Source organism: Phycodurus eques, chromosome 2 (assembly GCF_024500275.1).
Source record: "Phycodurus eques isolate BA_2022a chromosome 2, UOR_Pequ_1.1, whole genome shotgun sequence".
Taxonomy (NCBI): Eukaryota; Metazoa; Chordata; class Actinopteri; order Syngnathiformes; family Syngnathidae; genus Phycodurus; species Phycodurus eques.
Genome location: NC_084526.1, coordinates 27,177,083 through 27,204,984, shown reverse-complemented (window position 1 = coordinate 27,204,984; position 27,902 = coordinate 27,177,083). Strand labels below are relative to the sequence as shown.

The window sequence follows — 27,902 nt, the reverse complement described above, 5'->3', positions numbered from 1 at the left end:
TTTACTATACCAAAGTAGATTTTATGTACTGTTTTTCTACATTATAATCTTACATTTTTTTATTGTTACATCTATGACATCAAAAATAAATCAACATTTAGATAACATCCTTCCTTCTTACATGATAAATATTAATCAGCAATTTGTTATTTCTATGCCTTTCTCCCCATTTTTATATAAACATAGACATCACAGAGAAAATAAGCTGTACATGGCCATCAACAACACACACGTTACAGATTCATAATTTAAAAAATGGCGGACATACTATTCTGCGACAATTTGACTTGCGAAAAAATACCCAACACAAACAGCAAATTACATTTTTGATATAATGAGATGATTTGAGATTACATTCATCTTTTTTTTTTTCATTGCAGTTTGACCAGAGTACAGTCAGTTCTGTGGAAATTCAGATATCTGTTCACATGATTTACATTAAGGCAGCAGAATAACAGTGTTATTTACATTGATGCTTCAGGTGAAGTCCGCTTCTCTAAGAGAGCTACTGTAATGGTTTAAGTCAACTATTGTCACTATTGCTTGTATAGGTTCTATTGAGCTTGATGGATGAGTTGCCTGTTGATTCACAGTCATTAGATATTTTGTTTTCTTATATCAATAATCAGTAACAAAATCAGTTTGTCGGAGCAAGTTAATACGTTTGATATATTTCATTTATGTAATCATAATCTTTTTAATGTGATGATTTACATTTGATATCAATATATCCAGTAATCTCAATATAATGATTGGGAGCATGGCTGAGAAGACGCAATGTCTCAAGGATCCCCTTCAAAGTCATCTTGGACAAAAATACTGACGGTGCTCCTCATGCTGTGTTCCCAATATAAATCTGAATATATTACCTACACATAACATCAGATAACTGGTTAGGGATACGGCATAGGTTCCTCTCACGTCACATCTTCTTTGACTTCACCAGGTTTACAGGTGTCAAGTGTTTTTACTTGCAAACTAAAGTTGTGCTCTAAAACTGCTTCATGTCTTCTTTCTACTTGTGCAGTTTAATATTGTCTGATTGTTGACACATGAGACAAAATGATAATGAAACGGAGTATCTTTTTCAAACAGATGCTGATATTACTTCACATCCACCGTATATGAGAGTTTGTGAGAGTGTTTATGATATACAGTACTTCACAGAAAGACAACTTCATGTGCAATCAATAAGCTGCTACGCTACCTTTCCTGATGAGCGTTTTCTTACACTAGCAGGGTTTCATACAGAAAGTAATGCACTTTAATTTGTCACAATAAAAAAAAAGGATAATATGGGTTATTCAACAAAAATATATTTTTTAGAAATAAATATTATTCAAATAACTTTATATTGCTACCGACTTCTAATGTTTATTTTCTGGCTCATTGCAATTAATTGTTAACAATATATTAGTATATGGTCACTGATGATGTAGTAGCTTACTCGCCAAACCAGTTCCCACTCTGTGATGGCGTCAGTGAAAATGGCTGTCAGCAATAAATGTGCCCTGTAATTGACTGGCGACCAGTCCTGGGTGTCGTCTGTCTTTGACCAAAGTCAGCTGGGACAGACTCCAGTGCCAGTGGTATAGAAAATGAAGAATGCATATTAGTATATGCATTTGTTTGTGGAGTACAGTATATTGAAGCAGGACTGGTGCTGCGGGGTGCATGTACACAAAGCTAATTTTGATGTCGTGACTCTCATGGTGCTGGAAATAAAAGTTTCGTTTGAATGTGTGTTACAAACTAATTTTGTGAGAACATATTGTTCTGGAAATGACCATAGTATCCCAGCTACCACCAGTCAGTGTTGTACCTCATTGTCCCCCGGGAGGATGTTTGCGCATTGTCTTCTTTTTGTTTCGCAGCTGGACCAGTTCTGTTGCATTCCTCTAAAAATGACATCCTGATCTTTTCATTCTTCGTCATGGTGGGAGGAGTCAGGGCTTGACTCCTCCTCTTCCTCATCCACAGTGTCTGTTGGCAGTGTGTCGCGGCGCGTGAAGGCGGCCGCCAAAGTCACGCTCAGCCTTGGTTTGACAGGCGCCATCTCAGACAGCGCGATATTGTTGCCACGGGTCACAAGCGTTGTCTTATCCATAATCTCGCCACTGTGCTTGGACACAACTGCGTCGAGAAAGTCGTATTTATGAGATAACTTGCCACTCTCAAACAGGTACTTGGCCAGGTAGGAAAACGCAACGTTACCCAGAAATGAAGCGAGCATAGAGACTGTCTTAAAAGGAAACTTTTGAACGACAACATCCTCCATTTGTCCAGTAATGTGGTCCTTGCGCTGCTCCGTGGTCCATCCGGGGTAGTAAATGAAAGGGGGCAGATGCAGGTAGGGTTCCCCTCCACCTACACGCAGCACCATACCAAAGAAGTAAGCAGCTACCGAGCCATATGTGTTGGTGCCTTTGACAAAGAGCACGCTGAGGAGCTGGGGGAAGATGATGACATAAACCAAGTCTGAGCTGAGGTACCACAGTCCGTAAACTGTGCCCGTAACCAGCGCCATCAACGTGGCAAGACCCCCGAACACAAAGATGGTGACGCGCATGACCCACACAATCTCGCGATCCGATGCCTGTGAAGGAAAAGAGGAGTGGACACTTAATTATGACAAAAAGGTTTCATGGAGTTTGAGAATTGAGAGGAAAAAAACCACAACCACTGACCGACTGTCTGAAGGCCAGCTGGTAGATATTCCTTGCAAACATGGAGCTCGCTGACAGGATGGACGAGTCGGCAGATGACATGACAGCAGCAGACACCGCGCCCAGGCCAAAAAAAGACACAAATGGCGGGCAGAGATGTTGGAGAACGATGGGGAGAATCATATCGGCCTCTTCCTTCTCTTTAGGAGGAATGGCACCATATGTTGTTTGGTTCCAGTCTGAATGAGGGACATCCATCGGACTTATTTAGAGAGATGGTTACAATTTACAAGTACCATTCATTTGTTTAAAATACAACATCAAGCCACCTGAAATAAAAATTCAAAGTTTCGCATTTTTGCTCCAAAATAAGGTTTGACAGTAAGAGGAGGTGGACTACACCCTGGACTGCTCACCAGTCAATAGTATGGTGATTGAGAAAGACCCATTGAATTGGAATTGATCCCACCCCAACTGCTTGTAAGTAACACCGGGGAACCCAATTTTTGTTGAGTTAGGTCTGACAGCTGTTTTTAACAAATTTTTGGGTGCGGAATCCAAAATTGATATCAGTTTTTATCGTGAAGTTGAACTATAGAGCCCTGTTTTCTGAAAAAAAATAGGAAACATACTGTACTTAACAGATATGTGCTTGATTTATAAAACCTTTTAAATATTGACATACAATGAGATATGAAAGAAACAGGCATGACTACAATGTTTATTTAACACTATTATGTCTTACAAAGGATATGGCACAAATTCTCTTAATTCCTACTATGCTAGCTTTCTGTTTGCAGATATTGATAGTAATGACCTATTGGGAGCTGCACACACCTCTCACCGCACTGTCTCAATTGTGACTGCACCAAATAGTTGCCACGTAGCTGTAGATGAGTCCAATCGTAATACGCTGGCAAGTCTTACGACAGCTAATCAGTGGAATTTTGCATATCTGGAGGGTAAGCTGTGGAGAAAAAACTTGACATGCTAGAAAAAAACTGACTGCAATTTTGGAATCAGCATGCCAATTTTTGTTTGAATCAGCATAAAAATCTAACTCAACAGAATTGTTCTTTCAAATTGTTCCCCAGTGATGTGAACTAATACACCACCAGTGGCCTCTACTGTAAAATCATCTGGCAACAATAATTTTGTTCAGGATAGTATTACGCTGAAAAAAGGCTCGACTTAAGAGAACATCTGCAGATATACCGTAAAGTTAGAGGTGGGTCGTAGTAAGCTTTATTGTTACAATTGTTACAATTACTGAAGCAACTTTTGGATACATTGTATTTGTCAGAGTTGTTTTAATGCAACATACGTTTTACCTTTACATGTACAGTATTTTTGTCAAGAAGAAACGTTACTTTTAATCCGCTACATTGGGGTACAATCAGCTCGCTACTTTTATTTTATCTACAGGTATGTATTATTGCTTGTGTGATCGATTTGGTATGTCAGAGAGACTTCCTGTCACGTGACTCTGTTTCACTAGTCCAAAGTAAGTGACATTTAACTCCATTTGACCAATTTAACGGAGCCAGGCAGACACATGACCGCACACAGTCCCCACGGCCCCACACAGAAGCAAAGTCTTTAAAGTGAGTTATTTATGTGAAACATGTCAGAAATCTATAAGTAACTTGCAGATAGGCTTTAGCTCATGCATGACTTGAGTGAGAATAAGCGGTATAGAAAATGGATGGATGGGTGGACCACAAAAAAGAACAACTAAAAGTATGTCATGCACTGTCATCTGTGTCTGCCTACAATGTTGACATTTCAGCCTACAAGAACTGGACTTGGAACTTGAGAAACAGACGAGAGTCTGTCTCAGCATGCGTTTGCAAAATGTAATGCCCTGCGGAGTAAAACCGGCATATCAACCACACCACATGAAGGCAATTTGCAGTTTCTCTGACCCAATCAGACCCGTTGGGGTTCTCTGTTCCTTGCTGTGGAAAGGGTTGTGTGCTTTCAAAAGGAGCATGGAGAAAAGCAGTCTGCAATGTATCCACAACATTGAGATAAAGATTAATTTGGCAGAACTCACGTTGTTTTTGAGTAATGAAACATGTCAGGATTGTTGATAAATGTGGTAAATCGACATGTTAAAGTTCAATATAGTGGAACCTCGATAAAATGGACCCCATATAATGGATATTGGATAAAATGGACCGTCGGGTCTGAACATTGTGTCCAGAAATAGTTTCCATTTAGAATAGAATAGAATAGAATCACCTTTTATTGTCATGAACATACATGCATGCACATGAAATTTGTTCTCTGCATTTTACCTATCACAGTGAACACATACAAGTTGGTGGAACACACTCGAGCAGGGGGCAGCTGAAGCGCCCGGGGATTTGTCACTTAAACTGCTGTTGACAAAGTTTGTCAGTTCCAGAATTGGCCACTGTTGTTTACTGGCGTTGTGGCGCAATGCAGGCAGAGAATGGGACTGACATATTTCCGGGTCACAGATATACAATAATAGTAGATCTAATTCCAAAAGACATGCCTACATGGCAGCCATGTTGAATGTGGGGCATTGATGTGGCGGCCATGTGACGATGATTATAACTATTTTCTATTGTACAACTGTACATAGTGCAGGGCAACAGCGGCATATGGCTGTGGCGTTAACTTTGAGGAGTCTTTGGAGTCTGGAACATGCTATTTTTGGAACAGTACGAGTTTTTTTCTCAAGCCATTCACCTTTGACAACACATTTGGAATTAGGAAGAACACTAATTCCTCGCGACTCATGAAAGCGACTCGCCTATGATGAGTGCTGTATGTCAACAATGTCACCATGACCAAGCACAAAGACGTGGTGAGATTGGATGAAATTTGAAAAAATGTTCAACCTTTTTTATATTTATTTACAATAACTTTGTACTGTACCGGGCGTTTTAGCCCACGAAAAAAACTAAAAAAACCAACAGATTTGTACTATACAGTAATATGGCCTCAAAAAAACAAAGTACTTCGATGTAACGGACAATTGGCTATATGGGTTCCATCGAGGTTCCACTGTATAGTCAAATTATACAGCCATCCATTTTCCGTACCGCTTTATCCTCACAGTGGTTGCAGACGTGCTGGAGCCTATCCTAGCCATCTACGGGCGAGACACCCTGAACGGGCGAGGCACCCTGAACTGGTCGCCAGCCAATCGCAGGGCACATATAAACAAACAACCATTTGTGCACACATTCACATCTAATGGCAACATCGAATGGCAATTTAGAGTCTTCAAACAACCTACCACGCATGTTTTGGGATGTGGGAGGAAATCGGAGTACCCGGAGAAAACCCACGGAGGCACGGGGAGAACATGCAAACTCCACACAGGCGGGGCCGGGATCTGAACTGTGAGGCAGATGTGCTAACCAGTCGCCCACCGGGCCACCGTCAAATTATACATAATTACATAATTAATCATCTCTGTCTGGTGGGCCTATTGTGCTGTTTTCATGTTTCAACAAACAAGGTTAATTTAAGACCATTTATTGTGGATACATTTGCCTTAGTTTGTTTCATTTTTAAAAAAAAAACAATTGTTTTAAAGTGATATTGTGAAATGTGTGAATTTGCACATTTATTTTTTCTACCTAATTGATGTTTATGCACTTTTTAAAAAATAAATAAAGTAGAAGGTACTCATCAGTTACTCAGTACTCAAGTGAATACTTACTCATACTCAAGGAATTATTTAGAGGACCACATTTTCCTTATATAACCCCAATTCCAATGAAGTTGGGACGTTGTGTTAAACATAAATAAAAACAGAATACATTGATTTTCAAATCATGTTCAACCTATATTTAATTGAATACACTACAAGACAAGATATGTAATGTTCAAACTGATCAACTTTATTGTTTTTAGCAAATAATCATTAACTTAGAATCTTATGGCTGCAACACGTTCCAAAAAAGCTGGGACAGGTGGCGAGAAAGTTGAGGAATGCTCATCAAACACCTGTTTGGAACATACCACAGGTGAACAGGCTAATTGGGAACAGCTGGGTGCCATGATTAGGTATAAAAGGAGCTTCCCTGAATTGCTCAGTCATTCACAAGCAGAGATGGGGCGAGGTTCACCTCTTTGTGAGCAAGTGCATGAGAAAATAGTCCAACAGTTTAAGGACAATGTTCCTCAATGCACAATTGCAAGGAATTTAGGGATTTCATCATCTACGGTCCATAATATTATCAAAAGGTTCAGAGAATCTGGAGAAATCACTGCATGTAAGCGGCAAGGCCGAAAACCAACATTGAATGCCTGTGACATTCGACCCCTCAGGCGGCACTGCATCAAAAATCGACATCAATGTGTAAAGGATATCAGCACAAGGGCTAAGGAGCACTTCAGAAAACCAATGTCAGTAAATACAGTTCGGCGCTACATCCGAATGTGCAACTTGAAACTCTACTATGCAGAGCAAAAGCTAGTTATCAACAACATCCAGAAACGCCGCCGGCTTCTCTGGGCCCGAGCTCATCTAAGATGGACCGATGCAAAGTGAAAAAGTGTTCTGTGGTCCGAAGAGTCTACATTTCAAATTGTTATGGGAAATTGTGGACTTCGTGTCCTCCGAGCCAAAGAGGAAAAGAACAATCCAGAGTCTTATGGATGCAAAGTTTAAAAGGCAGCATCTGTGATGGTATGGGGCTGTGTTAGTGCCAATGGGATGGGTAACTTACACATCTGTGAAGGCACCATTAATGCTGAAAGGTACATTCAGGTTTTGGAGAAACATATGCTGCCATCCAAGCAACATCTTTTTCATGGACGCCCCTGCTTATTTCAGCAAGACAATGCCAAACCACATTCTGCACATGTTACGACAGCGTGGCTTCATAGTAAAAGAGTGCGGGTACTAGACTGGCCTGCCTGCAGTCCAGACCTGTCTCCCATTGAAAATGTGTGCCGCATTATGAAGCGTAAAATACGACAACGAAGACCCCGGACTGTTGAACAGCTGAAGCTTTACATCAAGCCAAAATGGGAAAGAATTACACTTACAAAGCTTCAACAATTAGTGTACTCAGTTCCCAAACGTTTCTTGAATGTTGTTAAAAGAAAAGATGATGTAACACAGTGGTAAACATGACCCTGTCCCAGCTTTTTTGGAACGTGTTGCAGCCATAAAATTCTAAGTTAATGATTATTTGCTAAAAATAATAAAGTCTATCAGTTTGAACATTAAATATCTTGTCTTTGTAGTGTATTCAAGTAAATATCGGTCGAACATGATTTGCAAATCATTGTATTGTTTTTATTTATGGTTAACACAACGTCCCAACTTCATTGGAATTGGGGTTGTACTTGAGTCGTATCATTCTAAAGTAACAGTACTTTTACTTGTGTGCGATTTTTGGCTCCTTTATCCACCTCTGACTACAGGATAATGACTTAGACGAGGACAGGAAAGACGGCGTTCAGTGGTGAGTATTCAGGTCTACATGGAAGAATCTGACATGAAGATATCTGGAGAGCAATCCAATAATTTGGTCTCTTGCCTCCTTCTGAGGTAACATTTAAAACGGATGGCTGCTAGATTATAAATGAGTGGAAACAGCTGCTATTTACCCAGCTCTCTTTGATCTAAAGGCAACATGGATCCAACCTGCGCAGCACACACCAATCATGAACACAAACACCAGCATACACACACACACACACACAAACACACACACACACACAAACCTAATTCATACGCATGTTTCTTTGCGTGTGAGCGCCCTAACCTGTGGAGGCCCCGATAGCTCCAATAAGAACCGAGGGGACAGCCATGATGAGGCATCCGAAAGCAGCAATAAAGGAGAGGACTTGTGCGTAGGTAGCAGAGGAAGCAGATAGGACTCGTTGGAAATACACTTGCCAAGGAATTCCTCCAAGCATCTGAGGGTTAGATTACACAACAATAAAATACATCTGAAAATGTAACCATGACTCGTTATTGTACCTAAACCATGCAGCAACCTGTTGCTCACAACCTAGGTAACAAACTTAAAAAATAAACTCTAAACCACAGTGCCATTGTCATTAAATAAAACACAGTAACGGGTCAATGTACCAGGAGGCAAAAATTGTCAATCCAGACCCAGGTGTCGCTCTTGTCGACGCTGCCTCTCCATGGCGACTGGTAGACATGCTTCACTGCAGTCACCATGATGTCTGAGACGGCTGGGTTGGTCAGAGCAAAAGGCACGCTGATCCACTGCACATAGAAAATATTAAGTTAAAACAAATACACACCCCTCACATTTCTGTTGTACACTTAGCAGTCCTGACAGGAGGAGTAATGCGTTATCTAATATCAAATAATCTATCTTTTTTTGCCTTTACAAAAGCGATAATAATTTAAATTGTTTTTGTTTTTTTTAATTCAGGGCTGTAGATTCTGATGGTGAAGAACTGCCTCAAAATGAGGGGTGTTTCTAATATTTTGCCCCATCATATGGCTAAATATGGCAACAAGGTACATGGAGCGAATCTCATTATCATTGTGCCAGCATAGCGACTAAAGTGTCCAGCAAATGTACAAGAGACAACAATTATTTACTTTTCACATTCTCTCAAAATGTACCCACCAGGCCGACAAAGATGCAGAAGAGCTGCACAACATCAGTGTAAGCCACTGAGTAAAGTCCACCCACCAGCGTATAAAAGATGGCAATGAGGGCCGAGATAACCACTGACATTTTGATGTTGATGTCCACGATGACGCTGAGAGTGGCACCTAAGGTCACAAACACGCAGGTGAAAGGATTATGGGACACAGTTGATGTCACCAAGACCAAACCATGGCTTTTATGAGCCGCATTAAGGCAGTCATAAACTTACCAAGAGCCGACAAGATGGCGGCGGACCAGAAGATCTCCCCCATTAATGCGGGTATGAAGAGAAGGCCGCCCATGCGTTTGCCGTACAGTTGCTGGAACGGGTCTAACATGGTTACATAACCTCTCGAGCGCATGGGCTTGGCAAAAAAAAAGTCCTCCTATTTGACAAAGAATGCATGTATTTTAACACAGCGATGCTACAGGATACACCACTTCAAGATTTTGAAAGAATCGACTAAATGCATAAATAAATGGTGGGGAAAAATATATTAAAAGAGAACACTAGAAGAATTTCTCAACTACAATTAGATAGCTTTTAATGCTTTCACAGGTCATGTCTAAATATATATAGAGGTAATAAAATTAATGGTGCAAGTTGCTGTCGTGTGGCATCTTCCTGCCAACTGATGTTGTATTTGCATAAAAAGTAAGCTTGTTTACCATTCATTGCTTGCATGGCAATTAGCAAGCTGATAACCCAGTGTTGTAAATCATTACTACTACAATACTGTATATAAGTACCAGACACTTAATCGGGTAAACTGAGGCTCCGCTATCCGATGGTATATGGACCACGCTCTACTGTGAATAGTTAAAAACCAAGAGATATTGATGCTCCCCCTTAAAGGTTCGTAATGGCATATAGATGTCACAAGCTGGTAGCAAAGGACTACTGTTCCACCCACTTAAAATTGTTTCCTTGACGCAAAGAGCACAAAAATAGCATATATTTGTGTTTTTCAGCAAATAACACAGGATAGGTTAATTGAAGACTCTAAATTGCCCGTAGGTGTGAATGTGAGTGCGAATGGTTGTTTGTCTATGTGTGCCCTGCGATCGGCTGGCGACCAGTGCAGGGGGTACTCCGCCTCTCGCCCAGAGTCAGCTGGGATAGGCCCCAGCAGGCCCGCGACCCTAGTGAGAAGCGGTACGGAAGATTGATGGATGGATGGATAGCCCCACCCCAAAAAATAAATAAAAAAGGCAAATTTATAAATGCCGAACTGCGAATATGCATGGGTTCACTCTACACTGTACAGTATCTCCACCCCCCCCCCAAAAAAAGATAGGTGCTGTCATAAATATGTTTGGAATTCATTGCATTACAAGTCACTAATAAATGTGATGGTAAATGGGCTTACACTTGTATTGCGCTTTTCTACCTTCAACGTACTCAAAACACGCTAGCCCTGTTTCCTCATTCACCAACCGATGACACACACAAACACGCCATTTGAATTGCCTCCCGGCAGGACAAAGAAAAGAAAAAGAAAATTCACATTATGCGCAGACCAAGCATTTCAATATACTGTACAATCAAGAAGATTATCATGAGCGTTTGGACATATGGACAAAAACATGCATGAGGCATATAAATGGCATTGTTTAAAATGATCCTAAAACATGACAATGACAAGAAAACAGATCATAAATACAGTAGCCTCACTCACCGACAACAAGACTGAGGGCATATCCAAAGGGGGCTTGTGCCCAAGCCAAGCCATAGTCTGGCAGATAAACATTCTCAGCAGTGCCATTAATGTATCCTCCTCCAACCCAAGTTGCTGAAAATACCAGGGGAAAAAAGTAAACTCAACCTTAATCCAAAGTGCAGTCAGTTTCTACTCCTAAATTGCATTGTTTTACCCCATGCAGGGCTGCAGGGTGTATCCAGGTATGACATTTTACAAAATATATCTACAGTCACTAGCCATTTCATTAGGTACACCTGCACATCGAATGAGAGTGGATGCAAGAGATATATTCAAAATTCTGCTTTCACAAAGGCTATGATAAGAGTTTTGATTAGAAGTATTACTTGTTGAATTTGTATAGGCTACTTTGCAGTAATACATGCATACTGCATCAAACACTGAGGATTATATATATATATATATATATATATATATATATATATATATATATATATATATATGATTGCCTTATCCAGCAAAATATTAGATTAAAAAGATGTAAATATAGTTTTACATTTATGTAAACAATTATTAAACATATATTTAAATAATACCTATTGGCCTGACAAGGTCAATAAAAAAAAGAACACTATTGACTTTATAAAAGCAAATGGATTTATTTATTTTGTACTTAATGAAGTGTCCAGTAAAGAATTGAAGGATGTTGTTCCACACGAATGTATGCAACTGAATATCGCGATTTCATTGAATCAGTCAGTTCGCTGTTTTTGATATTAAAAAACAAAACAACAAAAAACAAAAACAATATAGCCTGCTTTACCGGTCATGGTAAATCCGCCGACGAATAATCCAATGTCTCTGCCTCCGACCATGATGGTTTCGCTGCGGTCGGTTCCCTCGGCCTCGCCGGTGTGTTTGTTCTTCCATGCCGCCCAAATGCCCACAAAGAGGATGAGGAGGTAAAAGACCGCGATCGCCACAAGCCCCTCGACATGGATGGTCATGGTCGCGCCGGTCTTCCGCTAGGAACAAGGACGCATGGAGACCTAGAGAGCGCGCAGAGAGATACGGGATGCTCATCTTTTTGTTCTTTTTTTTAACGCACTCTATTGATTTTAAAGTACTTTCTATCATATGGAAACGACGAATTAATTTAGATTGTAGTGCTGTGACAAAAATGAATCGGAGGACAACAATTTGAGTCAGAAAGAAAGAAATGCATGCACGAGATGGAGACGTCTCAAAAATACTGTTGAAATGTATTTTAAGATGTGGAAGCTTGGGCTTATTTTGTTCAATGCAGTTTTCCGCACAAACTAAATGAAATGATTAACAGCAATACGCAGATACATCACCACTGATCAAAAATATAATTCGTTGAGATTTTTGCTCAAACCCGTTTCATTGTAGTAAACCTACTGTGCGTAATTTACGCACGATAGATTTCTTTGGCGCATTAGTTAAGTCACAGAAAATACAAATCAAGTGAAATAAACTCGTCGACAGCGTTATCAAATTGCTTGAGATGACTTTAAAGGTACCTGAGAAGATCCGAGAGGCATGTGCTGGGCTCCTCAGACGAGCGCTCCAATGAGACAATGGCGGAGGTCTCTCGGCTGACTTGGTGGGCTTTTAAGGGGGACAGGTACCGTCAGAGGACGAGTAACACACGTCAGAGGAATCGAAAGCCTCCCACCTCCCTCAATGATCACCTTGCACATGCAAGAACACGTCATGCATGCTTAGATTCAATTACTTCGCCAATCTTCAAATCTGGGCTTTAACCATGTCAACTTGACTGAAACCATTACAGTAAACCCTTCATGCATTATTAGATATGAACACATGAAAGTCTCTATTGGGGGCAGCTCGGCCTATTAGGTCATTGATTGATTTATTTGTCGCATTCTACTCACAAGCCCTATTAGCTGACTCACTACAAATGTTTTTTTGAGACTAAAAAAAAAAAAAGAAGCATTGACGCAACAACCAAAGGACACTGTAAATTATCACAATAGGGTATGTATCAAATCAAGCTATTTTTTACGGAAGCGTATTGCATTCACTTGAGAAAAAAAACAACGTGTTTTTTTGAATATTTTTTTCCTGTTTATATGAGTATTTTTTTCTGTTTTCCGGACTAATTATTTTTCTCAGTATTTCTGTCTAATCCCCCCCCCCCCCCGTTTTATGACTATTTTTTATTTTTCTGTTTTCCTGACAATTTTTTTTGTAATGACTAATAACAATAACATCTATGTGACTTAAAGACAGGAGTATATCCCAGTGTCTTAAACCCATATAAAAATAAAACTTGATCAAACTAAATAAGCCAGTCATGTTGCTTACTACCGAGTCATCAAAGAGTCACTTGCAGTTCGTGTGAGTTCGATGTGTCCCGATAACTCAGAAAAAAAATTAGTCAGAAAAACAGGTGGGAAAAAAAATTGTCAGAAAAACAGAAAAAAAATACTCAGAAAAACGGGAAAAAAAATAAAAAACAAAGCTCTCAAAAACATTATTCAGAATTTATTTTATTTTTTTTAAATCCAAGTGAATGCAATATGCTTCCGTAATGTTTTAACTTAATGGTTCATTCAAATTAATTTCTTCCCAAGTTATTCTTTCACTTGGTATTGCAATAGGTACACCTGTAAAATCTAATGAGCTCAAAGAGAAGTGTAATATAGTGCAACTCCAGTGCAGTTTGCAGCTACAACACTGATTAAAACCGCAGGCTCAGTTGTGTTCTGGGGCTGCTTTTCTAAATCTGGCACAGGGTGTCTTAAATAGTGTCAGAAAGTTTGGTCACAACTGCAGCTCATGTATTTTCCAAAAGGATAAAGACACAAACACACAGCTAACAAGAATGGCTAAGAACAAAACATGGACTACTCTGAAGAGACCTGATAAACTATATACTATTGGACAGCTGTCTCTTTCAGAGTTAGCGAAAGTGTTGGGTCGCTGCAGTTTCCCTCAAAAGGTTCTGCAATAAAATAGTAAGTTAAGGGTACCATCAATTTTATCCTGGCCATTTTCAAAATTGTCTTTTTAAAAAAAAAAATATTTTAAATCATAATTTTGTTGGACCACAAAAACAAAACAAAATGCCTGATTTATATTCATCACTTGTCAGTACATGTGTTCTATTATTACTTTTGTCAGTTTCACACCATTATAGTTAATTGTTTTTTTTTTTTCTAATTTTGTCCACGTGTTTAAGTGTGCGTACAGAATATTCAATGTATCCAATTTCACTGGTCTATATCTTAATATCTTTTTCATCTATCTACGCTAGTAACTTATAGTGAAGGCAGAAGAATCCAATGCTGTTCCGCTAGATGGCAGAAGTTACATAATTAACTTATTCACTTTTTGCAACATTTTGTGTGGTGGTGTGTATATATATATATATATATATATATGTGTGTGTGTGTGTGCGCGCGCGCCCTGGGTGAGTAAAGTTTGGTTTAAAAAAATAACTACACTGGATTATGCAGATGTACTTAAACGGAGGGGCTATCAATTTCAATTTAATTTATGCGTAACAATTAAGCAAATAAAAGCACATTCATGAGGTAGACAGGAGATGTACACCTTCTTGATTGTATAAAAGCACCATGTCCATCAATTAGGTGGACCGGCTGCCTGGAATGTATGGTAGTCGTGTCAAAGCCCCAAATAGGATGACTCCTGGAGAGCAGCAGGGATAATGACACATCTTGACTTTCTTCCTCACGCGTGCAGGGTAAGCACATACGCATACAAACAGAAGCTTAATTGAAATTTAGGAAGACGTTTTAGCATAGGCAGTGCCCCCTGCTGGCAAAGCGTTGGAATTGCTTCAGTCACATGGACACAGACACGTCACATTCAGCGACAGTGTATCTTAACATTTGAAATATAAATATCTGAATAACTACTTCATGGGAAAACGAAATTAAAGACATTTTGAAGAAATAAATAACATATTCAAACAGATAATTTAGATTTCATAACGAATTTCACAAAGCTTCAACAATTTTAATTATATGCACTGCCTGTGAGACAAGATACGTTTTCCTTTCTTTCCCTCGTTCTTGGAATTTTTTTGTTCCACTTTCCGACTTTCCTTTTTTTTTTCTCAATTGAATTCCCTCAAAAATGATTGCTGCACTCAACTTTATTGAAGCATATTCTAACACACAAAATGCCTTTCATTGCTAGTGACTACCTGCTCATATGCTAACAAGCGCAATAACAAATATTGGACCAGATCAATTAAAAGTACTCCAACATTAAAACTGTTTTGTTGCATAAAATAAGTTGGTTTAACCAATATCAATTGGTAATGATATATCATGTGCGACACTGGTGCCATCATCTAAAAAAAAGCGCAGATTCTCAACTAGTGGGTTGGGGACCCTTTTTGGGTGGGTCAGAGGTGGCTAGTAAAAATTAAAGAGGGTCCTCAGTTTACGTAGAAGTAAGAAGAGAAGAGATAGAGGTTTCAAGTTCACCAATGGCTCGCAATGAATTGGTTTCCACAGCAGTGTCAGAATGGCAACACATTTCTTTATTTTATTTCACATAAATTACATCTTTCATTTCCTCAAAAGGCTGACTGTTAATATTGCACTTTTCTAGAAATGTGTGCAAAGGTATAGAGTAAAACTTGCTGGATTAACAAAGGCATGTTTCATCAAAACAAATACGAATAAAAAGGCACACTTTGGAAAGCCTAAAATAAATCATCGAGCCATTTAAACAGTGTGTCTTTAAGAGTTCAGGGCCCACTGGGTGGACATTTAATGAGCAGCTGTTGCTGGCAGGGCTGTTGGATGGAAGAGTGAGCAAGAGTCAGAGACATGCACGGGCACGCACTCACACACACACAACCAAATTAATGAGACACGAGGAGACCACCGCGCAAAATCTTCTCCACCCCAATTTTTTTTTTAATTCTTTGAAAAACATATACACTGAAATAAAATACATCCAGCTTAAGATACATACCAAGACCATTCACGGTTCATCTTACATCATCCTAACATCATGCTTTGAGGGTAGTTTTATACTCATTTATAAATAAAAGCTATTTTACAAACAAAATGCTGTCTTTAAAGCAACCAATAGTTACATATGTGTACAGAATTTGCACTGCCCTCAAATCATAATACATATATGGAGGACATTGAGAATGAGCTGAAAGCTACACAAACTGCACCATCAAACAGAATTGTCTTGTTTAAGTTTAAGTTAAGTTTTAGAGCAATGAAAAGACTATTGATGTGTAGTATTTTACCTTTATCACAGCAACACTGTGTGTGTTGTCTTGTACTCAATAATCAACCAAACTAAACATGGATAATCAAGCTTAGCTAATCGATTACAACATCCAGTGTTCATACCTTCAGTCTAAAACAAATAACACCATGGATATATATTAAAACAAGACTGATGTTTTCCCACATGTCCAAGTTTAATTGGAAAAGTAGCCTGACTGATTGTGAAGTTTACTTTCAGTTGTGCCATCAAATAAGGCAAAAATAAAACTGATAAATTTACATGACAGCCTCCTTATTAAAGTAACGGTGGGGTTTGATAACGGTTGGTTAGTGACAGCGCCTAAAAGTAGAACATGTTCAAGCTTTACAAAAACATGAACGAAAACCAAGAATAATCAAAAACTGAAATGTTGAACGAAAGCGGCACATGTATTAGCTGCGATGAATGATGGCTTTGACACATGCATCCCTGTGTGTGTGGCTTGCAAACTAAAACAGTTGAAACAAAAGTCAAATGTCCAAAACCAAAAAAAATTTAACTGCTCATTGTCAACAATGTAATGTTAAAAATACATTCAAAACTGAATGATGGCATAAATACATGTGAAAACAGACACAGACTGAAAGAGATACGGTAAACGTGTGAAAGACAATGCTTAGACTGCCATGATGACTACCAGGCTGGGATTAGACATTCCAGAAGATTTGTTCCTTTTTTTTTAAATGCCTCACTCAGGAAGGAAGATAAAAGTGCGGTTTAGGATCTGTGGCTATACAGTGGGTACGGAAAGTATTCAGACCCCCTTAAATCTTTCACTCTTTGTTATATTGCAGCCATTTGCTAAAATCCTTTAAGTTCATTTTTTTCCTCATTAATGTACACACAGCACCCTATATTGACAGAAAAAAAATAATTGTTGAAATGTTTGCAGATTTATTAAAAAAGAAAAACAGAAATATCACAGCCGTAAGTATGCAGACCCTTTGCTGTGACACTCATATATTTAACTTAGGTGCTATCCATTTCTTCTCATCATCCTTGAGATGGTTCTATACCTTCATTGGAGTCCAGCTGTGTTTGATTATACTTATAGATTAGGAAAGCCACAGACCTGTCTATATAAGACCTTACAGCTCACAGTGCATGTCAGAACAAATGAGAATCATGAGGTCAAAGGAACTGCCTGACGAACTCAGAGACAATTGTGGCAAGGCACAGATCTGGCCAAGGTTACAAAAAATGTATGCTGCACATAAGGTTCGTAAGAGCACAGTGGCCTCCACAATTCTTAAATGGAAGACGTTTGGGACGACCAGAACCCTTCCGAGAGCTGGCCATCCGGCCAAACTGAGCAATCGAGGGAGAAGAGCCTTGGTGAGCAAGGTAAACAAGAACCCAAAGATCACTCTGGCTGAGCTCCAGAGATGCAGTCGGCAGATGGGAGAAAGTTCTATAAAGTCAACCATCACTGCAACCCTCCACCAGTCGGGGCTTTATGGCAGAGTGGCCCGACGGAAGCCTCTCCTCAGTGCAAGACATGAAAGCCCGCATGGAGTTAAGATGGTGAGAAATAACATTTTCTTGTCTGATTAGACTCTCCCTCGCTGTCGTACAGTGCAGACACTTTTTTTGCTCGCTTTTCTTGCTTCGCTTCTGTTTAAATTTTTTCTTGCTGATGAGCCTTATTTTTCTTTAAAAAAAAATTAGTAACAGTGACTCCTGGATATTTATAAACCTGTTGGACTGTACTTTTTTTTTGTAGCTACAGTCAGTTGCTATATTCCAATATTTTCTGATACCCTCTCACCATTACGTGAGCATAGCCTGCTAATTAGCACAAGCCTGCCATTAGCAACAAGACCAGCAATCAAGATGCCTCCCTTTTCCACTGAGGACTATCACGGACTGCTGCAGAGGATGTCAATCCTGGAAACGAAAATCCACAGTCTTGAAGTGTATATGGATGTAAATGGACAGTCGTGGAATGAAACCACTCTACCGATGTCACAGACAGCCACTTAGCTCAACAAAGAGGACAGATGTGGAATGTGGAAACGGTAATGCACCATCCAGCAGTTCTCCCTAGAATTTACTGGGAGCAAAGCCCAAAGATATGGGACAACATCTAAAAGGGAGGACACAATATCAGCAGATTACAGAGGAATCCGGCTGGTCTGCGTTGCGGGCTGCTTCAACCCCGAGTGATCGGCCGTGGACGATCGCTACAGCGAAGGGCAAGAAAAAAAGGGCGCGAGTCAATGCAAAATATTGAAATATTGCAACTGAAATGAGATTTCATTGATCTCCTAACAATAGTGCAATGTTTGGATGCTGAGGTTTTTATTAGTGGACCATTCCCACTTGTATGATTTGGAGATGAACATTTCTCTAGGTTCAGTCAATTTAATAAGTGGCTCAAAGAAGTGTGTACTGCACTATCATTGAGTTTCATTGACAATTTCTGCATCTTTTTGGGAGCGCAGACATCTTTACAGTTGAATTTAGGTGCCGTGTCACTGTCTAATGGATGAGCCAAACTTTTCTTCAATTAAACCACAATAAAACTGAGATAATTGTTTTTGGCAGGAAAGAGAAGAGGATTGCTGTTAGTAAATACCTGGAGTCACTCTCTTTAAAAACCAAAGACCAAGTCCGAAACCTTGGTGTTCTGATAGATTCCGACCTGATTTTCAACAGTCATATCAAATCAATGATTAAAACTGCCTTCTACCATCTGAACAACATATCCAGAGTGAAGGCTTGCATGTGTCAAGCAAACCAGGAGAAGCTCATCCATGCTTTTATCTCAAGTAGATTTGACTATTGTAATGGTCTTCTGACTGGACTCCCTAAAAAGAGCATTAAGCAGCTCCAGCTCATTCAGAATGCTGCAGCTCGCGTTCTGACCAGAACAAAGAGGTCAGAGCATATTATTACAATACTAAAGTCTTTACACTGGCTTCCAGTCAGCTTTAGAATAGATTTTAAAGTTCTGCTACTGGTCTATAAATCACTAAACGGTTTAGGTCCTGAATACATTAATGAAATCCTAATGGAATATAAACCCAGTAGGGCTCTGGGATCGACAGACTCAGGTCAAATAGTGGAGCACAGAGTCCAAAGCAAACATGGTGAAGCAGCATTTAGCTATTATGCTGGAAACAAATTGAGTAAGTTGCCAACCAAAGTGACGTCAGCCCCAAGTGTGCATGTTTTTAAATCCAGGTTGACCGCCCCCCCCCCACTTTTTGAGAGCATTTCCACTTTTAAATGATATTAAATTGTATTTTTTCCTCTTTGTTTTAAATGTTTATAAGCTGTTTTTTTCCTGTTTTAAAATGCTTTTAATCATGTAAAGCACATTGACTTACCTTGTGTATGAAATGCGCTGTATAAATAAATTTGCTTTGCTTTGATGAGACCAAGATAGACCTTTTTGGCCTTAATTCTATAAGCGGTATATGTGGAGAAAACCAGGCACTGCTCATGACCTGTCTAATACAGTCCCAACAGTGAAGCAAGGTGGTGGCAGCATCATGCTGTGGGGGTGTTTTTCAGCTGGAGGAACAGGACGACTTTCCAATCAAAGGAAAGATGAATGCGGCCAAGTACAGGGATATCCTGGACAAAAACCTTTTTCCAGAGTGCTCAGGACCTCAGACTGGGCCAAAGGCTCACCTTCCAACAAGACAATGACCCTAAGCACACAGCTAAAATACCGAATGAGTGGCTTCAGAACAACTCCGTGACTGTTCTTCAGCCAGAGCCCTAACTTAAACCCAATTGAGCATCTCTGGAGAGACCTGAAAATGGCTGTCGACCAACGTTCACCATCGACCAACGTTCACCATCCAACCTGACATAACTGGAGAGGATCTGCAAGAAGGAATGACAGAGGATCCCCAAATACAGGTCTGAAAAATTTGTTGCATCATTCCCAAAAAGAGTCATGGCTGAATTAGCTCAAAAGGGTGCTTCTACTAAATACTGAGCAAAGGGTCTGAAAACCTATGGCTGTGTGATATTTCAGTACAGAAAGTCCTCAATTTACGAACGAGTTCCGTTCCTACGCTGGCGACGTAACACGAATTTCCGCGTAAGTCGGATTTCACCGTTAAAAATCGAACTTTACGGCAAAATACTTGCGTTACGGGTATTGCCCCACGTGATTGTGACAGCAAGCTCATGTGTGTGAGAGCGGCGACCGGGGACGAGTAGCGATTAGCGGAGGACCCGTTGACGTTGAATGTCCAGAGGAGGAAATAAAGCCATTAAAGCAGCAAATCGGTGCTTCGTGCCTTTATTGTTGCCGCCACCCAGCTCAGCTGTGCAACGAGAGAAGGGAGTTAACCCTGCGTCTCCCGACCACAGTCAGGTGACCGTAGCAGGAAAGGTTAACGCTTCGTATAAAGAAACAAAAATACATTAAAATAAAAAATAAGATGCTGTACTTACCATTACTGCTGAGTGTGAAAAAAAGGAGGGCGAAAAAGGCAAAGATACTCCTGGCACAAACACAGACAAGCACTATGCACTAGCTAAGCAGAAACACTATGGTGCTGGGGACAAAATGGCGGACGAGGCACGGGCGTCGTAAATTCGAAACGTCGTAGGTCGAGTACGTCATAACTCGAGGACTTCCTGTATTTCTTTTTTTATAAATTTCAACAATTCCGTTTTTTTTCTGTCAATATAGGGTGCTGTTTGTACATTAATGAGGAAAAAAATTAAACGATTTTAGCAAATGGCTGCAATGTAACAGACTGAAAAATTTAAGGGGGTCTGAATACTTTCCGTACTCACTGTACATAAAGAAAAAGAGTAAGAAATTAAACATTGATAGTACTTTTTCAAATTACTGCAGTCGCGGACTTTCTTAAGTATGGTAGTGTAGGAACAAATGATATTGGCACAATTATGTTGCATTGCTGATTCATTTCTATTAAATTTTTTAGTGCCACAGATAAAGTGAATTACAGTATATACCTATTCTACAGTAAAATTATGTACTATCAAAATAATCATAAGCTAAAAGTGTCTTTTTTACATTTGAGTGTTTTTGGTTGTTTGAGATAATCGTTTTACAGAATGGATGTTGCCAACGCACATACTATATATGGAGAGTTTGTGAACGTATAAAAAAATAAACTGCAATACGACTGAGTGAATGATGCACTATACACACGAACTATGTACAAAAGCCAAGGGAAATTAAAAGAAAAGGATTAAAAAAAAGAATAACACTACATCTGTAAAATATCCCCCCCCCCCCAATGATATCATATCATACAGATGTCTACAGAATGTTTTTTGGTACCTTCTTCCATGAAAGATGCTTCACACCCTCATGTTCTCATCGATTTAATTTGATCTGAAAAAAAGCATTAAAAAAATGAAACAAATACAATAAATTAACATTTTCATTTTGAGAAAATATTTTTTTATATTATATAGCAATACACACACAACTCAGTTTACCTTGTAACCATTCAACTCCCTCCTGTAAACCATCTCCTTTCAGTGCATCAGTAGCACTGAAACAAACACCAACATTAATAATATGTTTTAGATGATATGTTAAATTTGAACATATTTTACATCTGCTATTGAACAAGTTACTAGCAAAAATCTAAATGCTAAGCCCACAAATATGATTCCAAATGTGAAAAATAGGAAGCTCAGATGCCGGACTAGCTCTCTGTTAAAAAAGAAAAAGGGGGGAAAAAAGTCCTGCCTCCACACGTGTAAAGTCAACATAAGTAAACATTTATGTTAAGTAGAGTTGGGCATCGAGAATCGAGAACCGTTTGGAACCGGGACTAACGTTCCGGTTATCCCAGAATTTATAAAAATGTATAAATTTTGGTTCCCAGTTTCGATGCCTCCAGTCCGCCGACACCGAAGAAGTGGCAAAAACCAACAAAGAACGTGCACAAAGACGTGCTTGTGCCCAACGGCGGCGGCGAACAAAAATGTGTCTTAACTTTGTTAAAATGAATGACCAGTCACTTCAGTGCAACACTTGGAATAAGATTATATTGTGCAAAGGAGGCTTTTACAATGTGCCGAAGTCTGTCCTACGCCGTTCCGCTCTGAACCTCAGCCTACACTGCACGGAGCTCACTTGGGTGAGTGAAAAAAATAAAATACGTCAATGCCAACATTGAGGCAGCTAACAAGATAAACGGTTTGTTGCACTTTTGCACTGATGGTTTTTAGCATTATTTTAGTCTTCAAAACAATGTAAGAGTCGACAGGAAAAAAAAAAAGTTTAACATTGAGCTAAAACTTTACCATAGCAACTTTACATCACAATGAATTAGGAGAAAATTCACAAACGTTGTCTCACAGTATCACAAACACTAACCTTGTGCCTCATCGGTGGGTAAGGAAAGGACTCAACGTTTTATAGCATTTGGTTCCATTCATTTAAAAAAAATTCACCGGTGTCGTGTGAAGTTACTTTTCGTGCCAAAATGCTGAGTTCCAGTGTGTACCCTTCAAAATAAAAGGCTACATGCTTAAAACAGTAAGTCAAGTTAAAACTTGCACATATAAACCATTTGACATGATAAAACAGTTGCAAATAACTATTTTAACAATCCTGTATTTAACTTTTAGCTGAAACATTAATTAATTAATATTAAGTCAATTGGGTTAGTTCCACACACATTACCTTGTAGTTCAAGGGTTTGATATTGATACTGGTTATAAAGAACCCCGAGTCAAATGTTCGTTGTAGTCTATGCTGCGGGCTGCTAAGAAAATGGATGTTCATAATTTGGACACCCTTTATTTAAACTATGCAAACATTTTTGACCCAGCCCCCTAAAAGAACCGGAATCGAGACTCGTTTGGAACTGGAATCAAAATGAGGAACCGGAATTGGGACCAGAGTCGCTCAAATTCAAACAATACCCAACCCTAATGTTTAGTCAAACAAGTAATGTTCTGTAATCAAGTACGCTAATTTATTTTTTCTACTTCACTGGCATATCCAAGAATGCTAATTGTGACAAAATATAGCTTATGTGTTTAGCATGTCTGCCATGCTTGTGGAGTGTGCTGCAGAAAGAGGTCATCACTGCAAAGCTTTGTTGTACAAGGCTTACTCTCATTGCTGAAAATTAGCAGTTATAAACACAGTACATAGTGTTTTTAGTTCTCTTTGCACAATTTCCTACTAAACTCTAAGGAGAGGATGTTAACTTCTGCATGTTTACAAACAAAAGTGAGGCAGATTTCACAGCAGACTGCAGTGCAAATGCAAATATGGTCATACCAGATGTGCCAAGGTTTGTCCTTGATATTGTCCAAGCAGAGCAGCTGTGAGACTTTAACTGACGACAGAGCATCTCTGACATCCATCTTGTTAGCCAAGAACAGGATGGGAATTCGCCTGTGTTTAATGTCTTTTTTGAGACAAACAGGGAGGTTGTCAGATGGTTGTATCATAAAAATAATATAGCAGTGCGATTTAATTGAATCAATGAGACAACAACAACAACAAAACAATACAAACACACAGACAAAATGGAAAACATCAATTTCAACCAGCGTGAACAGCGAACACAGCCCAGTAAAATGCTATGATCGTAGATATTGAGAACTAAAAGTAGATCAACTAAATCAAACACGATAAGGTCCTACATAAGAAAGGTAAATTCCAAGAAAATCTTATATTTATCATGAAACAAACATGCTGAATTGAATTGACTTTTTCATGTTCAGTTTGAATAACTGCTGCCAAATTTGGATTGGATCTGGATGAAATTTCATCAGTCGCATACATTTCATATAATCCTGCACATGGCAGAGATGATTAAAATGTAAAATTAGGCCGCTTGTAACCAGCGAGTTGCACATAAAACAATTACTTTGACAAAAATCCACAATAAGAAAAAGTTGACCTCTTCGGCAGAGGCAATCAGTTTGAAACTGCCATTGTTTCCCACAAAAAGGATGCCGCAAAAAAAAAAAAAAAAAAAAAAAAAAAACTTACCAGGATGATTTAATAACGTGTCCAATTCTTCTCTGGCCACAACCATCCTTAGCTTATCCGCACTATCAATGACAAATATAACAGCCTGGCCTTCCCTGAACAACACAACAATTTGTGCAAAATTAATAAACATTAATAAGATAACAACAATGTATCTGTTACAAACTGACTTGTAGTAGTGCTCCCACAGATTTCTGTATCTGCCTTGGCCTGACATGTCAAACACTGTGAAAGAAAGGCTACACAAAGAAAAGACACAAGTTACAAGTTGTATTGCATACACAACATTAAGTTACTGTCTCATGATGAAAACCTACCTGGATGTCTTGAACTTTTCTATGCTGAAACCAATGGTTGGGACAATGTCTTGTGCCTGAGCCTGCGAGTTAAATATTTCAAATGTTGTTAAAGCCGTATGGTCAATATATAGTCATAGAACTCAAGTAGTAGGGGACTCTTCAGTTGAATGTTATTGTAGTGCGTAACTGACGAATCTACAAGATTCATTTTGATTAGACCCCATAGATTGATTCCCATTAAAAAGCGACAGGTCGACTTACATTAGACGGTTTGAGTTTGTTGATGATGGTAGTTTTCCCGCTGTTGTCGAGGCCAAGACAGAGCACATTCACCTCTTTCTTGAAGCCCAGCCATCCTGCCAACTTGTCAAACAGCCCCATTGGCAGCAAGCAACCACTTTCGCTCCTCTAGAAGAAGGGATAATCTCATTGTGAATGTTGAAACATTTACAGTTTTGAAAATAGTATTGTTTTGTCACGCATTTTAAACTTGGGGATAAGTTTGCTTATTGTCCCTGAGATGCATTGATTCATTCCCATACTTCAGTTTAATGCCATTATCCAAAAACATACATGTTGAAGACTCAGGCTGAATTTACACAGCATTTGTTAATGTCACACAATCCAGATGTTTTGCTGTCAAGTGGCACGAGAAGAAAAGGAAGAAAATAAACAAGAAGTTCAATAACCTCAGTTCAGAATCAGGCCTCTTTCAAATGTGGATAAAAATCAAATATGTATTGGAACGCTGGTAATGCGACCGCAGCATCAACGGACTCCTGTCAATGCAAGCTTGACAGCATCGAAAAGCACCAGTTGGTCAGGAATAAGGTTGGGCATCAGGAATCGATTGGAACCGGGAATAACATTCCGTTTCTCCCGGGATCGTTCGAATTTTAAAAATTCAGTTCCCAGTTTTGATGCCTACAGTCCGCCGACCCTGAATAAGAAAGTGGCCAACATCAACGAAGCGGCAAGAACCAACGAAGAAGAACGCCCACAAAGCCGTGCTTGTGCCCAACGGCAGCGGCAAACACAAGTATTAACCTTGTTAAAATAAATGACCAGTCAGTGCAACACTTGGAATAAGATCGTATTGTGCAAAGGAGGCTTTCACGATGTCAAGAAGTCTGATGCGTTCCCTCTCGCTCCCAGCCTCAGCCTACACTGCACGGAACTTCAGTCAAGTCAATTGGGTGACAATAAAATACATCTATGCCAACATTGAGGCAACTAACAAGTTAAACGCTGGGTTGCACTCTTGCACTGTTGGTTTTTAGCATTTATTTTAGTCTTCAAACCAACGTAAGAGCAGACACAAAAATAAAATAAATCACTTTACCATACTGGAAACAGAAACAGTAGAAACAGTCGCATTCCAAGCTTAACATTGAGCGAAAACTTCACCAAAGGTCAAACTAGCAAGTTTACATCACAATGAATTGGGACAAACTCAAAAAAACATCTTCCAGCATCACAAACACTAACCTTGTGTCTCATCGGTGGGTAGGTAAAGGAATTAACGTTTTATAGCGTTTGGGTCCATTACTTTTGTTGTCAGATTTCACCGGTGTCGTGTGAAGTTACTTTTCGTGACAAACTATGGCTGTGTGATATATTTTTTTAATAAATTTGCAAACATTTCAACAATTCCACTTTTTTTTGTCAATATGGGGTGCTATGTGTACATTAATGAAGGGGGGAAAAAATGTAGAAAATATTTTAGCAAATGGCTGCAATATAACAAAGAGTGAAAAATGTAAGGGGGTCTGAATACTTTACGTACCCACTGTATATACAGTAAATGAAAAAGTAATTTAAATAGACACATTGCTCCATTTTATGATCGGATCGGTGTGATCAGTTATCGGGTTTTTAAACTCACTGATCAGCCCCAAAAATCCTGATTGTGTAAAGCCCCTTTTTTATACAGTGTAATGTTTTTATATTGTGTAGTTGTTGTGCTGTATTGGTTGATTGGTTGTTTTTTTCCTTTTGTCTACCTGACCAGGGACAGCAGATGGAAATGAGCTTTCAGCTAACTCTGGTCCAATTGTTTTTGTGTAGTGTCACTGTAAAAGTAAATGATTAGGGATAGAAAAAAAACACACCAAAAATGTAGACTGTCAGAGTCCTTGTCAGGAGTCTCTCTGGCAGACTGGCGCCCCCCTGAACGTTATGAAGTCAAAACAGGTCCTCGAATATTGGGAACATTTATTTACTATTATTTACTTCTGTGTTTTTAACGGTCTGGTGTTGACACTGGTGTAGTTATTTATGTGCAACATGTGCATTTGCTGTGTTGGTGGTGATCTGTGCAGGGTCAATTTACCACACTTGAGTCTGCTGTGATAGGGTTTAGCCCAAGGTCACCATCTTTTTAATATGTTGGACTATTTCTGCTCTGATGTATCAACAATGAACGAAGAAAGATCATAGCACTTACGAAAGCATTCAATCTGATTGCTTTGATGTCTTAAGATAAGGTGTCCACAGAAGAGAAAATGTGGCATGACGTAAGGATTGCTTTGATATTATTTTTTTTATTGGACTTCACTGTCAGCATCTCTCACTGCGCGTAATCACTTGACATTAGTATCTCGAATAACGCTTTAGATGCACAGATATCTGAAAGAACATTAATACTGTAGTTAATCTCCATTGTGGAAGCATTACTTAGAAGTTGTCACAAGAACCTCGCTTCCCAAATTGTAAACTGGTCATAATTTAAACACGTAACATTGAGTTGTTAAACAATTAAGTCAAATCTGTAATTCCAAAAAGAACCGACAACTTGTTACGTTGATCCTCATTTATGCTGCAGGGTTATCGACAGGAAGTCATGTTTTTATGAGCTCGTTAGCCGTTAACCCCGACTAAAGAGATTGTATCGTAATTAACAGCCACGGTCCTATTTAGTTAATCTGATCTGCTCTCTGTCACCACACAGGTTAGCCTGAGCTAACCCCTTGGTAACGCCAATGTTACGCTTCAGTCCAGATGATTTATTTAAGTAAGAAATAGCAACGTCTAAATGTGTGCCACGTGAGCTGCAACACTTGCAAAAACAAACAAATGGAACTGTATAAACAGCTAACGTGAGAGCTAGCGGCGCTAACGTTAGCACGCAACTTGTAACGTTTACACAGACGCCTTTGTTTCTATTTGCTGAATATTACCTGGGATTATTTTTCGTGTTCTTGTCGCCGGTGTGCACAAAACAGCAGCCTGGCCAAATTTATTCCATCACAGGTAAATCCTGTCCACAGTGTTTTCATTCAATCCTCGTGCGCGATTTCATTGTGTCCAGGATACGCTTCTTAGTTATGATGCATTCTGGGGAGTCGGGACTTTACAGTTCCAAATCA

The 27,902-nt window shown here is 39.3% G+C and overlaps 2 protein-coding genes across 7 annotated transcripts; both read right to left on the bottom strand.

Moving 5' to 3' along the window:
* Nucleotides 1-12,591, bottom strand: LOC133399066 (high-affinity choline transporter 1-like). The gene is made up of 10 exons (XM_061670169.1): nucleotides 12,504-12,591; nucleotides 11,783-12,008; nucleotides 10,978-11,091; nucleotides 10,391-10,395; nucleotides 9,528-9,681; nucleotides 9,275-9,423; nucleotides 8,758-8,901; nucleotides 8,429-8,582; nucleotides 2,688-2,905; nucleotides 1-2,596 (listed from the first exon to the last, which is right to left on the bottom strand). Exons 2-10 carry the CDS (start codon nucleotides 11,964-11,966, stop codon nucleotides 1,922-1,924), a joined length of 1,797 nt encoding a protein of 598 aa, XP_061526153.1. The 5' UTR covers nucleotides 11,967-12,008; nucleotides 12,504-12,591; the 3' UTR covers nucleotides 1-1,921.
* Nucleotides 12,539-27,892, bottom strand: arl6 (ADP-ribosylation factor-like 6). 6 transcript variants are annotated; one of them, XM_061670165.1, is made up of 9 exons: nucleotides 27,714-27,892; nucleotides 24,796-24,942; nucleotides 24,553-24,614; nucleotides 24,406-24,474; nucleotides 24,236-24,330; nucleotides 23,516-23,645; nucleotides 21,712-21,767; nucleotides 21,551-21,604; nucleotides 12,539-12,591 (listed from the first exon to the last, which is right to left on the bottom strand). In XM_061670165.1, exons 2-8 carry the CDS (start codon nucleotides 24,913-24,915, stop codon nucleotides 21,579-21,581), a joined length of 558 nt encoding a protein of 185 aa, XP_061526149.1. In that variant the 5' UTR covers nucleotides 24,916-24,942; nucleotides 27,714-27,892; the 3' UTR covers nucleotides 12,539-12,591; nucleotides 21,551-21,578. The 6 variants fall into 6 exon arrangements, with proteins under 6 accessions (XP_061526149.1, XP_061526151.1, XP_061526148.1 ...); XM_061670167.1 differs by lacking the exon at nucleotides 12,539-12,591 and adding an exon at nucleotides 12,656-12,674; XM_061670164.1 differs by lacking the exon at nucleotides 12,539-12,591 and adding an exon at nucleotides 15,552-15,778.
* Nucleotides 27,893-27,902: the final 10 nt, after the last annotated feature.